Below are 18707 nucleotides of genomic sequence, written 5' to 3'. Positions count from 1 at the left end.
GAGAAGAGTACAATAATAAATTTGGCATTTTAAAGGTTTTCTTTGAGATGTTTTATTTTTTGAGATGGGGTCTCACTGTATTTCCCAGGCTGGCTCCTGAATTTAAGGGTTCCCAGGATCCTCTTGCCTCTGTCTCACAAGTAGCTGGAACTACAGGGTATACTACCACTTTCAGCTTAGCATTCTTATATTTATTTGTGTGTGTGTGTGTGTGTGTGTGTGTGTGTGTGTGTGTGTGGTGGGGATCAAACCCAGGGTCTCATACATGCTAGGCAAATGCCTTATCACTAGCCTGGCATTTTTATTTTATTTTTTTTTAATTCTTCAAGCATTCTTTCTCTTCTTTTCTTTTTCTGTTTTTTTTTTTTTTAAATGGGTTTATTTAGCTACTTATTTTTGCTTTCTTCTTTTTTCCCTTCAACTCTAAAATTCTGGTTAGCTTGTGTATTGTGTATGTATTCCTCATATTAGAGATTTTTGTTTTTCTCTTATGAGGATTTCTTAATGTTTTTAGGCTTTGATAATATACTCTCAAATCTAAGGTTATTGAGTATAAACCAGATTCTTTATATATTTCAGTTATCTTGTTGCAGTCTCAATGCCATCAATAAGATTCTATTGTAAAAGAAAGTAATTTCACTGTTTACTAAAATGTTTTTAAAACAATTGCCTAAAAATCCCTCAGATATTATCAGCTTTTTTAAAAGTCAAAAACAAAAGCCTGTGATTAATAAAAAAATTAAAAATAATTTCTTTCGTTCCTAAAATTGCCTGTTCTTAGAGACTACTCTGTTATCAATGAGAACTTTCTAAACACTGTAAGTTACTATTGTGCCCATTGCTAAATAATTGCTCTATAATCACATCTAATTGTTTTTTTCAGAGAAACATTTTTTAGATTGGTTTCTCTTTATCTGACATTTGTTTTGTCTTTCACTGATTTATGTCCTTATCTCCATTTTAAAATTTTCTTCTAATTTATCTCAGTTCTATTTGTTATTCTTGTTACCTCTCTGAGGTAGAAACTTGAATCATTTTCCCCTTTCTTCTTTTGAAATTTAAGTATTTATGACTATATACTTTCTGTTAGTACTGTTTTAGGTACATTCAATGAGTTTTGATAGGTCTTATCTTCATTATAGGTCTTATCTTCATAATGTAAATTTACTAATTTCCATTTTGGTTTCTGATTAATAATAATATTTCAATTCCATGGAATTGTAATTTTATAATTATATGTTGTTTATTTTAGTTTAATTCCATTGTTGTCAGAGAATATACTATAAATTATTTCTTATGATGAAGTACATCTTCCATTTTGTTTAATGTTCCACAGGCACTGGAAAAGAATTTCAGTGGTATCACTGTTGGGGGAAAGTGATCTGTTTTTGTCAATTAGGTCATGTTTTGCTAATTGTGTGGCTCAGACCTTTTATGTCTTTATAGGTTTTATTTATTTATTTATTTTCAGATGTTTAAGCATCTATTGAATGAACTGTACCAAAGCCTCCTGTTATGTTTATAGATTTGTGGATTTCTCTGTTTTGTTCTGTCAATTTTTTGTTAGTTTTGTTAGTTTTCATTTGAAGTTATGACCTTTATCATACAGTCATGGGCCACATAATAATGCTTTGGCTAATAATGGACCACATAAATGATGGTAGTTCCACAAGATTGTATCACATTGTGATATTGTAACTCTCTTGCCTTGCATAAGTTTATGGGCACAATGATGAAACTCCCAATGACACACTTCTCAGAATGTCTATCCTCATCTGTAAGTAATGCATGACTGTGTGCAGACTATTTTAAATTCTTATATATTCCTAAGTGACTATTTTATCATTGTGAAATATATTTATCTTTTTAATGCTTACTATCTGAATATCTCTTTTTTCTGATGGCACTAGAACTACTTGAACTTACTTTTTATTAGTGTTTCCGTGATATATCTCCTTCACCCCTTCACTTTTAACCATTTGGGGATATATTTCATATGATAAGATACAGTTTAGTTTTTTTTTTTGTTTATTTCATTCAGTTGGACAATCTTGACTTCCTTTGGAACAATTTTTTTCAGTTTCTTTTTTCTTGTTTCATATGTATATATAAAATTTCTGCTTTTTCCAAATCCAATGTAAGCATGGTTATTCACTATCTACATATAACATTTGAAGGCTGAAGTCTCAAGAAGAAAATAATTTTATTTTAAACCCTCTATCACAATTTCTGGTTCATTAATCATATTCTTACATTATTTTGTTCCTTAATGTGTGTTGATCTTATATTTTTGTAAATTACAAATCTTTGAGAGAAGTGCTATTTCATATCTTGTATAGACCTATCATAATACTGAACATAATATAATTAAAAGTCAATTTGAAACATCTGATAGTTGAAAAAGATAGTCTATGGGACATGATAAATATTCATCATAATCACAATTCTTATAGATTTATCCTTGTAAATTCTTGTGTAATCCATATATCCAGTTATCTATTCATATGTATAACATCTCTCTTTGAACCCCGCAAATTGTCTTTATAAAACTCTGCTCAAGGACAGATAGAGGAAGCATACATGAAATACATCTACAGCTTTTGTAAATCTGTTTACAAAAATAGTGACTCTTTGCATTGTTTCTTATCCCTTAGAATTTAGGGCAATGAAAGGTTTATTTTTCATGATAAACTTGCATGCTTCTTTCAATTAAGCAATGAGAATTCGTTAAGCCATGAATCCATCTTCTTTGTTCTGACTGCTATGAAGATAAGAACTATTTTTTGTTTGGGGATTGAAAGTGTCTTCTTGGTCAGTACATGCACACATGTGCACACATATATTAGTGTCTGTGTGTATGTATGTAAGTGTATATACACATACATATGTGTTATAGGGTATGGCTATATGTGATTTTCATTATTTTATTTTTTAACCCTTTGTTTATATGCTTTGTGCTAATTAATGTAGTATTATTGTAATTGTGTATTTACTGTAGTCATACCAAAATTTGAAAATTTGTGAATTGGCAATAGGCTAATATGATGACCTAGGATGCTAGTGACTCATCAACTTTGGTAAGAGTTTGACTTTTTATTGCCAGGCAGACTAGTGTGGTATCATCATTTACAGTTTGTCAAATGTTCAGTAATTAAGATGAAGGAAAGACAAATTATACAATCTCTTAAGGTTCTTTTTTTTGCTATTCATTTTTACTGACTGCCATTTTTGATTTATAGAAATGTTTAAAGATCTCCCCATGATACAAACTCAACCTTTTTGTGTTTAGAATTTACATGAAAAGAGTGAACTTTACAAAGTTTTCTCAAAATTTCATGTTTGCAAAATAAACTGAAGCATATTGAGGTATCTGAATAACTTGGCAAACTTTTGAAGTTTTTAGTTGGACGATAGGAAACACCAAGGAAAATCTCCAGCCGTGGATACTGTAAATAAGAGTTTAGGATGTAGGTGACATAATAGCTATAATATCAAAGCTCGCAGGTTTGTGGAATTATGAATAGGAGAAAATTGATAATAGGAAAATCTAAAATTTTCTTTTCAAAATTTGTAGTTAGTATTTGTGCCCAAATGCTCTACTAGCAGCAGTTTCAATCCATTTCCCAGATGTTAGAAAAGTTCTGTTCATAAAATCCAGATTGTTAATTCCACTCTATCTCTCAAACCAGTAGAAGACAATGTTTATTTAAAGGATCATTTCCAAATACAAAGAAAGGGTAATTTGTTTTAATTATTTGGGGTCTACTAATAAGGATTGCAGTTTTGAAGAAGCTTGAGTTCAAACAACTGCAGTTGGTTAACTTCTTTTCCAGGTACCTATAGGTTTGAAACACAAGGTGGTATGCTTTCTGAGGGCTAGGGTTGAAGTAGGTTCAATAAATGCAGTCTTCTGCATTCGTAGTTATATAAATATGTGAATGTACCCCTACTTTATAGCAGAACCAAATGAACTTTTTTTTAAAGAAGTATCACAATAGTGATTTTTATAAACAAAACTTTTATTTCAAATATATTTTACAGTTTGTGTGTAATTACGATTGCTTTCCAGATTCTGAAATTTAATAATAAATTGAACAGGCAATGTATAAAATAGTGGTGTTTACTTAGGCCTACTGAATTCCTACAATTGTTCTGGTAATTTGGTTTCTTTTTCCTTTTTAAATTGGATCAGTAGAGACATCAATGATAACATAACTTTTTTTTTTTCCCCTTTTGGTTATATTTTGAAGAGCAACAAAGTACCACTCCATTCTGTATTTGTCTGCATCTTTAAAAACTGGCAATATGGGAAGTAAAATCTTTATATATGGACTTGATTAATTGAAAAAATCACGATATATTGTGATCAGAGCTGAAGTAGGTTGTTTTGTGTGTGTGATAGAAATAGTTTGCTACACAAATTGGTAGAATAAGTAAAATTGTAGGACATGTTTAGCCTCCTCAAGAAAACATAACTATTTTAAAGAACTTTTAGCAATACTATTGCGTACACTTTACATACTAGTTACAATGCTTACTTATAAAACAGATCTTCTCTGCTGGCTATCATTAGATTGCTTTAGAAACTCGAGAAAATAAATTGGATTTTTTTTCATAAATGATCTTTAATTCAAACATTGAACTGATTCATGCTTACCTTTACCTCCATTGTTATAATTGAGGTTTCAGTAATTATATGAAGTTATAGAGATGACTTCGAAATATTTAAATTTGTTAGGATTGACAGGGTCTTTATTTTTAAAAATATGTATATGAACTTCCTCAAACACCAATAACTAAAATTGGCAAAGTTGAGATTATTGAAAAAAATAAAAAAGAATGTGTATTTTTTGCTATTGCCAGTAACTTTTTTTTGGTTGTTCAAGGCATTGGCAGTAGGAAAATAATCTATTAATATATGTTCGTCCTAAATATCCCATAAGAAACTAAAAATCATAAAGGCCAAGAAATAAATGTTTCCAAGTTGAAATACTACAGGACAAAACTAAGTGAATTTTATTTGGTAGAGGAGAGACGGCGGTGTTTGGGGCTTTGCATCCTGGGAGCTGAGTTCTCCTGAACAGGCAGGATTTTCCCAGCACATAGACTGAGCCTATCCTGATAATGCCTTTGAGGAAACAAGGTAGCCCATGCCACCATAGCCCTGGCGGGGGTGGGGGGGGCATGATGAATTAACAGAAGGTTTATTTCTCAGCTCTGACAATGGATCTCCTTTCAAAACAAAAATTTGTTTTGCAAATATTAAGTGGGTTGTAGTTTTATGTCTTTTTTATATTTCTTTTGTTGCACTTGCCTGAGGTCTCTGAAGTCTACTGCTTTGCTGTAATGAACCACACAAGGACCATATAAGCAGTCACATCACAGAACTGATGGTTCCAACACCCTCCAAAACTGATGGAGAGAAGGGGAGCTCTCACACTCTTATACCATCATCTACTCACTGACTCTCACTCAGTTTCAAGGTTTTCACAAAGGCCTAAGGGTAAAGTGAAGGTTCTAGTCAATAGAACTACAGAATTTGACATGCTAAAAAAAAAAAAAAAAAAAAAAGGTAGGCAGAAGGGAGATGAAATTAGCCCCACCTCCTGGTTATTTTTGAAATACCAGAGGGTGCAGAAGAAGTATTTGAAGCTGTTAAAATAGCAAAAACTTTGTTTCTATCCCCAGAGATTCTGATTCACTACATCTGGGATTGGGCTCAGGAATCTACATTTTTAATAGTAATTATGAATTCCATGAATTAGACTTTGTAAAATACTTCTGTTCAGGGATACAATGGGCAAAGTTTTAGTTAAATACACCCCTTTCACATACTTTACACTCATTTGAATCAGGTGTAATCTGGTCCAGTGTGTTGATTTTTATTAAGAAAAAAAAGAAAAGAAAAGAAAAAAAATCCAACCAACCAAATAAACAAAAATCCTCACAGAAGTATCTAGAAAAACATACTATGGTAGAAGAGACAAGCAAAAATGGCCATTAGAAGGATGTTTTTAACATTCGCTAAAAAAAGTGGAAGGTTGAATCTAGAGGCTCATGTCAGAGTATTAAACAATTCAGAAAGTGTACATTATTCAAAATTGGACATAACAAGATGAAAATGATAGTTCTTAGCATTTCATGATCTGAAATTGTGAAATGTTGCCATATGAACAACAGGATAAAGCATAGTTCTGAGGGAAGAAGCCCAGACCCACCCAGAGCCAGTATCCAGCCAGGGAACAGGCACCAGTGCTCCAGGCCACAGGGTTTCAAGTGTATTAGATTCCATGACAGGAGAGGGAACTTTTAATGTCAGAGTGATGCTCAATTCCTGCCTGGGATGCATTGTAACAAGTTCTGACTGTCCTGGGAATGTCTACATTTAAGAATGATACCCTTAGTTCAAAGTCAAATTCAGTTAAGTGGGGTTATTTATATTGAAAACAAATTTAAATTATTTTCCATACATTTCATAATGAAACTAATGATTACACCTTCAGCACAAGATTTGTGAAAAGAAACACAATATAATAAAGAACACATTTGCTGTTTTTATTGGTGCCTTGCATGGCAGTAATACTGAAAAAAAAAAAGAGAATGAAAAAAAAAACACAAAAAACAAACAAAACAAAAACCCCAAAAACCAAAAAATAGGTTGGTGGCAACCCACATCTTGTTTTTTTTTTAAGAGTACATAACTCCTGTTTTATTTTTATTGTGGCATGAATGATAACATAAAACCAAAAACATGAAAATATACAACTTATATTACACTATGTGTTATGAACAAAATATAAATCTATAACTCTATGTTATATTTACATAATTATTTATTTTATTAAATTTCAAGTGAGATGGTAGGTTGCACATACTTTGTTTTAAGCTCCAGGCATTTGATTGTCTCTTTTCTATTCTTTTTAAAAATTTTTACTTGTAAAATCCAAAATGGTACAAAGACTAAGAGCTTTAGAGCCAGTGGAGCTATATAAATACTGTTTTAATGAACCAGTGACAGAAACACTGGGGAGGACAGGAATCAATCAGTAGGAAACTCAACACATCATTTTCAACCTGGGAAACTGATAGTTATAAGGAACTTTAAAATTAAATACTGTAAGCCTGGCTAAACAAACACCTATGCCTATAAGACAAAGGGATATCTGAACCACTTTAAGTGGGCTTCATATTTTTCCTTGCAGACCCCATAAGCTTTATTTTACTATTAAATTGATAGACAAATATTTCATAAACCTGCTTGTAAATATACAGTTAGTTGTTCATTACAATTCAATAGTTTGCCCTTTAGAATGACTGAAATATAATCATCTTTGATGTTTTAAATGTGATATAAGAGGTTTCTTCTGAGAATTGTTACAGCTTCTGGACTAAGAAAATATCTGAAAATGGACCATAGAGTGGTTAAAGAATATTTCTTTAAATGATTGAACATAAAATGCTACTCCAGAAATCAAATCTATGAAATAGTTTCATCTAAGAACACTTTTAATATCTGTTTCTCATTGGAGAATTTGATCTTAACAGGGTGATGTTGTTTTCCAGGAGGGGTTTTATACATGGATAGCTCTTAACTGTAGATGCCAAGAGAACTTCCAAAATTGACTGAACTAACTTAGGTATACATGTGCTAAATAATAGTTTTAATTTTTTTTCAGTTGAAGTAACTAACCAAATTATCATTAACTTACAAATAAACAACTTTAACCTATTTTCTCCAGTGATGCTTTCTTAGATTTGTATCAAAACATGACTATTTTTAGAGGAACTGATTATGACAACTATAAAACTGGAATTCTGGCAAGATTATTTCTCAGTTGTTGGTGTGTGTGTGTGTGTGTGTGTGTGAGAGAGAGAGAGAGAGAGAGAGAGAGAGAGAGAGAGAAGCTTGAACAGGTAGGTAGAAAAGAAGAAAGGAGGGAGACTTTGTTTATTTTAGTTTGATCTTACTCTCATTTCCTCTACCTTGCTATTTTTTGGTCACCATGGGACACAGAAAAACAATATGAGGTTTTAGGATCCTTTACAAAAATCATAAACCAATCAAATGCCAAAAAAGGCAATGTGTTAACAAGGTAAGCTGTTATTCACAGCACCTTTTATCAAATGATTTAAAAGTACTTTAAACATTAATATAATTATTTTTGTTTTTGTTGTCTTTTGGGGGAAACTAGGGCAAAGAAATTTTGACATTTAGTGAACTAAATGTCAAAGCAAGAGAATACAATGCAAGATTATGGGCTTGCTTTTTGTTTCTGTTCATGAACAGTTTAGTCTTAAACATAAACTTAACTAAATAAACTTTGAAGTTTCAGCAGTTATAGGTCACCATTAACAATTTCATTTTTCCCTTCAATTAAAACAAAATTAAAAAAAAAAAATAGATCAACAGAATGTTTTGTCAATTCGCTGGGGACAGAATTGGTTTCAGCCATGAATGCCCTCAGTGGCATCTACCTGGAGCTAAAACAAAGTATTCTTGTAGCCCAAAGTCATGAAATGAAAACAAAGCATCTTTATAACATGGTGTAGAGTAAGTATCCAGCAAACGTGAGAAGTGAACCCACATAAGTCAGAAGAAATTTGTTAACAAAGACAGAGAACAAATTTTTTAAAAATCTGTTTTCACATTGTACATAACGATATAAAAACAAGTGTCTATTTCTTCCTTATTCAGAGTGCTTAAAAACAAACAAAACAAACAAAAACAAAAAAATTGGCTCTGGATGACTGTGGCAATTAAATAACTAAAATGAGTGATGAGAGCATAAGTTAATTAAGATTGAACATGACCCTCCTATTTATTCACTCCTTTGTGTTAAACAACAGAATTGACATTGTTGGGGCCAAATTTTTTAAAAAGGAGAAAACTTATGGAAGAAGCAGTAAAATTGTGTGGGTGAATATGTGTGTGTGTATACACATGTATACACACACACATACATTGCATGTGTGTGTGTGTGTGTGTGTGTGAGTGTATATGAATTGGAGATAGAAATCAGTTTTAAATATCTAACAGCTTATTGGCTGCACTTCCAAATCAAAGCAGAATAAAATAGACAAGGAGAAATAAAATAAATTATACATAACTTACTAATCTGGGAACAGCTGACCATTATTATTATTATTATTATTATTACTATTATTATTATTATTATTATTTTATCATCATCATTATTACAACACTAGCAAAAAGAGGCAGTTCAAATGAAAATACAGTCATCAAAAACAAACAGAAAAACAAACAAAACAAAATCTCTGACATGCAGGATATGATCAGCTCCTCCAAGCAAAACCCCAGAGTAAGTCTTTTGAGAGAGAGAAGAATTAAAGGACTTTTTTTCTTATATCTGAAAATTAGACTTGAGGGTGGTATTTGGGGGCAATATAGGAAAATGACGACTGGAGTGAACACCTTTAGCACATCCAAGCTACTGGATGGAGTAAAATTACTGTCTGATGTTTCAACACAAAAAAAATGGCAATTAGCTTGAAGTGATTTTGCATTTATTTGTACAGGCCCTGCCACTACCTTGGCATTTGGCTAGCAAAAAAAAAATCTAAATAAGCAGTTTTGTCACGATCAGCTGCTGCTCTGTTCACATACTCTATTGGCACTGAAACTGGACTTGAGCAGATTCACCTTTCAGCAAAAGAAGAGTAGGGGCAAGGATCACTGGGTTCAGCCGTGGTCCACTTTGTTGGGCTACAATGACTTTTATTCAAATACTGGTTTTTCCTGGCATGAAATGCACATGGCCCACACTTTTGAAATGCAAAAGGCCTCCACCTCATTTTATGGAGAGATGAAAACTATCTTTTAAAATCATCAGTTCCATTTCCTGGTCAGGAAAGGATGGAATGTTGGAGAAATAAGCTAATTCTATATTTCTGGAAAATGGCCAAATATGTTCAGTGAAAATGATGATTGTTTTGCTTAAAGTATCAACAGGTAAAACAAATAAAACTCATTAAGTAGCAAACGTTAGTAGAACCAATTGTCCAGGGAGAAGGGACATCTGGGAGCAGTTTGCTAGTAGCTTCCATGTTATACATGCACACCTCTATTACACAGGGCCACATGATCCATCCAATAATAATCATATTAGAAATTTTAAAAATATAATTTCTGAGCCCTATACTTGGTTAAGTTGTCATTTGAAGTGCAAAGTCAAGGTCAAGATTACCTCTAGTCATTTAGGAGGATGTGGGATTTCATCCCCAGATGTGGGTTTAACTCACAATGGTCCAATGTTATTCCTATTAGTACCATAATCACACACATACACACACACAAAAATCCAAGATCAGAAAATATTTTTTCTCTAAATTTCTTATGTCTCTCTCTCTCTCTCTTTTCACCTGAGAACAGCACCTACAGTTTCCTTTAAAAAAAAAAAAAAAGTCAAATCTCACCAGCTGCTGGTATTTCAGGTCTTTCAAGGGATTGTCTAAGATATAACACTGTCCTAACTTAAGAAGGAATAGGAAAAAGGAAAGGGAAAAATGAACTTAGTCAACACTTCAGTACAAATTTGGCACTTGCTCAAAGATGTAGTGTGGTGTGCAAAAAGATAAAGAAAGTTCTCTAAAGAAAATAATTATGTATTTGTGGTAGTTAGCAAGGAAGTTAAAAACAGGCTCTTTTTCCCTCTTCCCCCCATGCACAGACTTCCATCTTTAAAGTATAGAGATGGAGAAGGTGGAGAGAAATAAAGAGAAATTCATCTTTCTTTTTTTTTTCTGTCAGGTGCATTACAACAACAACCAAAAAATAATAATAATAATAAGGAAAGGAAAGAAAAAGGAAAAAACCCAGAAACCCCCAAAAAAACAAAACAAAACTTATTTCTTTTTAAAAATTGTAGCACAAAACAACAAAACACATTCACAAGCCACTTGTTGGCACTGTGTACCTGAGTGAGAATTTCTAGAACATTGTAGAACAAACAGCCATAAAGTTTATTAAAAAAAAAAAAAAAAAGTTGACGGGTAAGACTTCAGTGCTTGGATGTAGCAGCTGAATTACTGGCATTATTTTACCCATAGCTTATTTCAATCTCTTGTTGTTGATATTGTTGTTTGCTTGTTGTGTTTTTTTTTTTTCCTTTCCAAGCCTTTTGAGGCTGAGGTCTATTAGTCAGCTGATGTCCCAACTATTTAAGACTAACAGTTAAAGTAACAGTCAGTGTATGAGAAAGTTAATGTGCTTGGCCACTGGTAAGGATGAACCAGCTAGGGCTTCTTTAAGTCCTAAGGTCACAACCATCTTTTGACCCTTATCAGTTGGCTTGTCCTGCAATATGGTTTTCACTGTCACTCCCATAATCTACATCTGGATCATCCTCATCCTCATCGTACTCATCATAAATTTCTCCATTGATGTCCTCAGCCTGTATCTCTTCTTTGATATGTGGCTCCTCTCCTTTCACACCGTAAGTGCTCTGGATAACAGGCATCCCAGGCTCTGGGCTGCTGGACACACTCGAGTGCTCCGAGGGCAGGTGAGGGGAGGGCATCCCAGCCATGGCGATGGCTCCAGGGTACACAACACCCGCGGTGGCGATGGGGATCTGTGCTTGTTGCCTGTCACAGAGGAATTCCCAAAAAGAGATCATGAGTGAGTGCATGAGTTATATGCCAGTCTTACCCCATAACTGATTTGCTCAATAGTGTCCAACTCTAAGGACTCGATTGCCTAACATTTTAAAAATTAATATCCTACTTAGAGTTGACTATCTTCTTTTTGGATAGCCCTTCATGGATTACAAGGCATTTACATGAAATGCTCATTGGATTTTCAGAGTAGTCATTGTGTTACTACTCTATTTTGAGGGGGAAAAAATTGAAACATACCAAGATTAAATAGAAAAACTCATGTTCTCAACTCCAAGCTCACTTGTCCATTACTATAACATGCAGACATAATTTTTTATTATAATTAAGCCTAAAGATAATTTAATTTTAATGGAAAACTCCTACAGCATTAGAGCTCTCAAAATGCCCAGAATGTACCAGAACTGATAATATTGCATTGTTCCCTTCTCCCCATGGGGTAGGAGGCAGGCCCAGCTTCATGGTCACACAGCTTGTGCAACCACACTACAGTCCTAAACTTGGTTAAAATCCTGCTGTTGACAATCTTGAAATTCTTAATAACTTTTAAACAAGGGACCCTGTACTCTCATTTTTGTAATTGACCCTTCAGACTGTATAACTGGTCCTAGAAGGAAGGGATTAATGGATTGATGTTCAAGAAGTGTTGGACTTTGTATTCAGCTTTATAAAGAGTCATGTACTTGGATAGAAACCACTGACCCTTGGACAGAGTACACAGACTCTTTCAAGGAAATGGAGGGTACAGGGCCGATTTGAGAAGTTATTTTCAAAGATATCCTCTGGCCATATGCAGAACGGTATTTGTTATTCTAAGTTCTCAGGATCTGTTTCAAACATGAGCAACTTTATGTCTATGTACTTTGAGATAATTCAGCAGAAGCAATGCAGTTGCAGACAGCATGTGACAACACTGTCAACAGCCTTGCCACAGAACTTGGAGGAAAACATCCTGAGAGCTGCATTTCTAATTCAGAATGGAACTTTCCCATTCACAGCCTTGATGAGTCCTAAATAGAATCCCTACTCTGTGTAATCCACAGAGACCACACATGTGCACTGATAGCTCAGCAATTCCTCAGTATTCAGAAACAAGTGTTTCTCTCTGTTCAAATCACTTTTATGCTGTGTTCTCTCAAATAAGTTGTGAGCTGTATGATAATTTATCATAGTGAGATCTTGAGTGTCAAAAACCGCCAAGGAAGAAAAACACTAATACTTTCAAGTTAGGGTTTATTTTAGTATTGAAGATTGAACCCAGAGGCGCTTGACCACTGAGTAACCTCCCCACTCCTTTTTGTATTTTATTTAGAGACAGGGTCTCACTGAGTTGCTGAGGCCCTTACTAAATTGCCATGGCTGGTTTTGAACTACTGATCCTTCTCCCTCAGCCTCCCTAGCTTCTGGGATTACAGGCTTGTGCACTGTGCCAGATAATACTTTCAAGTTTTAATAGCACACTTTAAAAGTATTTACTCTTAAGGTATTTTATTTGCAAATGAGTTATTGACAAAGTGACTGCAGGAACTAGGTGCTTGTAATGGATACCTGTGGATGTATTTCTTAGGTCCAAGAGGGTGACAGCTTAGTCACTCAAAATACACAAAGTTCAGGTTCTTTTACAAAATGCCCCTTTGCAACTAAATAAATGTTGCATTATCCCATTGAGTGAGAAAGGAGGTTCTACCCATAAGATAAACAGCTGCAAGTTCCATACCCAACATTGAAGTATTGCCGCATTTCCTGTCGCCGGTTCCTCATGATCGCCTTGTATTCTCCAATGCGCAGCTTTTTGCCATCCACAAGGCAGGTGCGCTTTGGCCTGGGCTTGTACTTGTAGTCAGGGTACTTCTCCAGGTGCTGCTTGCTGAGACGGGCTTGCTCCTCATAATATGGCTGTTTCTCTAGGTTTGTCATAGCTTTCCAGCGAGATCCTGTGAACAAAGGAAGGTTAGGATTCCAATTTGCACAGCTTCTAAGCATCCAAAAAAAGAGATATAACTGAGAACAAGAAAATCTAAAAAATGTTGGCCCAAGCCCAGAAATACATAAACATGTTTTTGATTAGTGAGCTTTGATTCAAAAGGCGAGATCTCACAAGAATAGAGGTGTTGGTGGCACTCTACTCAAAGAAACTATACCCAGAGATATGAACTCTGGGCAATATATTATTTTTATGGCTTGAATGAATAGTTTAACCAAACTTGTATATTATATGTTTAAAAGCCCATAGATAATTTCATGAATATGCCTTTCATTTATACATTAGCCCATGATGTAATTCAGCTGAAAAGTTAGACAATAATTCAGCACATATTCTGAATCTGAGACTATCTAGTAGGTGTTAATTTCTTTGTGGGGGCACATTATTTTCTACAAGTGTCCCAGTATTACATATTCTCATTTTCCTCAAAATGTTTAAGTGTGACTATAGGAAGGATTACAGTAAAATTCATTTAATTAAAATGCATGTTATTAACGACCATGGACTGGGTAATTACTATATGTTAGATGTTGTACTAAGAACTTTTCACATGTTGTCCAATTTCTCCCTTTCCTCACAATCAAGATAGATGGCATTTATAGCTACTTTCATAGATGAGAAAACTGAGGTTTAAAACAGAAAAAGAAATAGGCTTCAAATAGCAATAAAAAGTTCAAACAGATGAACTTGAGTAGTTGTGTAAAGAGCACACTACTGTTAAATTTCAGATCTTTGACTCAAACTCAGGTTTAGTAGAATTTAAAATATGCTACAATGTAGATTTTTACATATAAATAGCCACCCACTCTATATGATTTAGCAGTGATCAGAAATACGATGGTAATTATCTAAGATTTTTATCTTCAGAAACCACTTTCAAAAAGATATAAAGATGTCACTTTCCATGAAACAGTATGAATTAATAATGATAACCCATATTGTTTTTCCCTTCTTTTCACTATTAATTTTGGTGTGGATCCAACTAGGATTGAGAAAAACAAATTTGAAGCTTAACTAAAAATAGTTTATGCTAATTCTCATGTTAGATGTCTTGAAAGCCTTGATTCTGTCAGTATAGCTATGTATAGTAGCAATAGGAGTAGTAGTAATAGTGTTCATTTTTAAAAGACAGACTTACTTTTATTGCAAATGAAATGTGTTTATCTAAAAATAGCCAGCTCAACTTTATCCAAAGAAACAAAGACCAAAAAACTGGACCTATGGGATCCCTATAGCAGTGTTTTAATGTAGTTGTCCCCCCAAAAAATCTCACGTTGGAGTTTAAGTCCTTACTGTAAGATATTAAAAGGATGGAAACCTAATTCCACCATTTAGAGGGGTAGCCTTTGGTGGGTGATTATGATTAGGCAAAATCATCGGGATGAGAACCCTATTATTGAACACTAGTAGGTTTATAAGAAAAGAGACAGATCAGAGAAGAAAAACACAGTAGAGATGCTTGTCTCTTGCCATGTGATGCCCTCTGTTGCCTCAAGGCTCTGCCAGCAAGAAGCCGTCACCTTATGTAGTCACTCGACCTTAGATCACAATCACGAGCTAAAATAAGTCTCTTCTCTTTACAGAGTCACCCATCCTCAAGTATTTCCTTTTAGTAATGAAAAAGGGACTAATATGCTTATCGAACATGTACTGGTGCTACTGTCTTTACCTGCCTTCCAAAATCTAAGAAAGATCTTAGAAGTTTCAGGATTGGTTAACTCCTCAATCATAATTCCACATTTCAAATACAAATATTTCACTGTTGAATAGTTCTTTCCTACAAATGCAGAGAATTCTTCAATATGAACTATTATGTTCATTGAAGAATGCAATGAAAGGGGAATTATCTCTTTACTTAAAATTGTTTCCTGTTGGAACACATGTTGCATAGGTTGGTATTTGATCATAGGTGTTATAAAGATTTACAAACAGATTTTTTTATATCTAGACAACTAATATGATTTTATTGGATTTGTAACAGAAACTCAAGTTATAGCTTAAATAATAGAATTTCTTTTCCTGTTCCTTTCTCAAACTTCTGTTTAAATAGCATTGTTTAATATTAAGTCCCAGTTGGTGAGGCCATATCATTTGTAGATATAATCTCAAACTTATTTGTCCAACATTATCATCTGGAAGTACTTGCATAATATTATGTGTTCTTGGGGGATATAAAAACATAGATATGGTTATGATTCTATTGGATTATATCAACTTTTTTCATTTAGTTTCTTGCCAGTATGTATACCAGCTTTTTGCAGTTCAGAGCAAGTAGTGAAAAAATGAGCTTACCAGAAATAACTTATTGGCAAATAGGAATACATTAAAAAACCATATAAAGGATGGCTGAGCTAGTATAAAATCTACTATCTTTATCCCAAAATGGAACAAAGAAAATCAACATACTCAATTAGAAAGGAAATTGTCAAAGAGTCTAAAGAACAGAAATGTTTATACCTTGAAGTAATCTGCCTCTGGATGCTAAAACAGTTTTTGTATTACCTACTATGTGCATAATGCTGTCTTTGTTTCCTACCATGCTCATAATGCTACATTAATTACTGAATATATAGTATAGTAAACAAGAGAACTATTATAGTTCCTGTCTTCTTGGAGCTCATCTTCAGTGGGGAAAAATATGTTAAACACCTTATTACAAATTTTATTTTAATTACAATTGGAAAAATACAGGAAGTTAATAAATCCCACGATAAGGAGGTGAGCTCAGTTTTCTGTAGGGCAGGAAGGCTTTTCCAAGCATCAGAAAGAGAAGAGCATCTTAGGGAGGAAGAATACAATGATCAAGGTCTTTTAGTGGGAGATTAGAGGAACCAAAGCTAGTCTGACAAAAGGCAGAGGAAAAGGACTTAAGTAGAAGACAATAGCATCATAAAAGATAGGAATATTCTCAAATCAGTTGACTTCAAATCTGGCATCAACTGGATTACAAATATTTTAACTCTTGATTATACAGTTTCTCTGGGAGTGTCACTGACTCCTAAACTGTATTTTAAAATATGGCCACATAATAATTACCCATTTTTTTAAAATTAAGAATTAAGATTGTCTAAGCCCTAGATGGAACAAAATGACTACTTCATTCTAAGACCATACAGAATAGTTATTTGGTTTTGTAGCAAATCCAGTTTTCATTTTTCAATAATTACATTGATTTTGCATAACCAATTGACAAGTTTGGTTTTAGTTTCAGTGGCTCTGCAGCTACAACAGTTACTGACTACAGTGGCGGTGTCAGCCCCGGAAACACACTAGATAAGAATGGTGAGAAAACAAATTAGATAGTTCCAAATTAGATGGAAATAGCCACTTGATTTGGGTGTGGCTGACTGATTGCCCTGGACCCATGTACAAGGAGTAAGTTCCCTGCTATTTTCAGAAGGTTGGACTTTTGAAACGAAAAACAGAGACATGCAATTAAGTATTCCTTCTGATGACAAAAGAGAAGATATCTATTAAAAAAATACTTGATGCTTAAAATAAGGGGAAAAAAAGGTCTTAAAATTGTTTGTTTCCATTCTAAATCTGGCAATACACTAAAAGTGGAGAGTTTGAGCTGAGCAACATTGTCATCTCCATGGGGTATGTAATGAATTTGCACATTTTACTCCAACTACTGTATATCTAATCAGAAAAAGATGTCCCCCATTCCCTGATCCAGCGCCAAACAGTAAAAGGTGATTCCTTATGTTAACAATTTCAGCAGAATGGCTTATTAAAACCAGATTTTAGGGTATTATAAAATGCTTAGAAGCCCTTTAAAATGTCAACTAGGATCCCCAGAGACTACGTAAAATGTCAACCCAGCTCAAGCGCCTGTTTTAAGCAGAATGAATTAGCAGCATGCTGTCGAAGGCTGTTATCCAAAACAATCAGCAAAGAGGAAAACATCAAGCTTTCTTTGTATTTTTATATGAAATAAGCCATTAGAATGATCTCGAGGATATTTGAAGATCACTTATTTATTTAAAGCTATGGCTAAATATTAAGGTCGAAAACAATTCAGTGTTTAATTTTTGACCAAATATAAATGTTACATCTTTAATTAGTACAATTTTATGAGAAAGACTAGACAGTACTCCCATATAGGTTGTGATGATATAATCGCATAGTCATTCTAATACTCTCTTCTTTAATAAATCAGAAAGATATTCTCTTAGCCAGTTACCTTTTTCCATAGACTTTTGCTACATTTCTTAAGTCTCATTTTATATCATCAAAACTTATATGTCTCTTCTACTTAGATAAAATTTTAATCAGTGATTATTACTTTTTTTTTTATGAAGACACACCAATTGAGTGATTCAAAGGCAGTGTAGGCAATCAGGATTTAGCTTTTGTTTTTATTTTGACATTTTTGGATTTCTAATTTGGGAGTAAGTGATAAAACATGAATATAGTTATACAAATTATTTTATTCCTTTCCAAAGTTCATCCAAATGAAACAGGTATATTGTTTTTTTAATGATGGGAAACTTATAAGGAAGATAAAATAGAGTCACAAAAAGGAAGAATAGATCAGAGATGGTAGAGATATAAAATAAATGCATTTCCTTTTGATCCATTCACTTTTTGATGTCCTGTAGGTGTATATATTAAAAAGCTTTCATATGTTCTCTTTATATCTAAAGTTTCACGTGCTCATATCTTTTGAGGTAATATTTATCTACTGATGGCAACCTCATTTCAGATGAAAATACTGAGACATAACAGTTTAACTGGCTGATGGCTTTGTTTGTTTTCTTCACATTGTACATCACAGACTGGGTAACCTGTTTCCTTGTTGAGAATATGAGATCATTAAAAATACAGGAATGTGTAGTAACTCTTTGAGATGATCATTTCCTGAATAATAATAAGAAGGGATGCCATCTTCTTAAACTACATGCAATTCCAAGTGTGTTATGAGTTTTAAAAAAGCTTTAATATTTCGTTACTTAATTGTGAAGTGAAAATTGGCTGATAGATTAGGTCCTCCTCTTATGTTTTTATTTTTTAACTCTTAGAATTCAGAGAATTAAAAACTAAAAATTGCTTCAGTGTCTAATACAGTGTCCACTGGCCTTTGGGC

General features: G+C 33.6%; 1 protein-coding gene across 23 annotated transcripts in view; it reads right to left on the bottom strand.

Annotated features, from left to right (window-relative positions):
- Positions 1-7107: 7107 nt before the first annotated feature.
- The window catches only part of Sox5 (SRY-box transcription factor 5), a 960217-nt gene continuing 948617 nt past the window's right edge, over positions 7108-18707 (bottom strand). For all 23 annotated transcript variants that reach the window (XM_071610082.1, XM_071610083.1, XM_071610079.1 and 20 more), the window contains 2 exons: positions 13352-13568; positions 7108-11604 (listed from right to left, as the gene is read on the bottom strand). In XM_071610082.1, coding sequence (XP_071466183.1) covers positions 11301-11604; positions 13352-13568 — 521 coding nt within the window. In that variant the 3' untranslated portion in view covers positions 7108-11300. The remainder of the gene's footprint in view (positions 11605-13351; positions 13569-18707) is intronic.

Source organism: Marmota flaviventris, chromosome 3, assembly GCF_047511675.1.
Source record: "Marmota flaviventris isolate mMarFla1 chromosome 3, mMarFla1.hap1, whole genome shotgun sequence".
In the NCBI taxonomy this organism is placed as follows: Eukaryota; Metazoa; Chordata; class Mammalia; order Rodentia; family Sciuridae; genus Marmota; species Marmota flaviventris.
The sequence above is the reverse complement of the archived record's forward strand: the minus strand, read 5'-3'. Positions and strand labels throughout refer to the sequence as shown.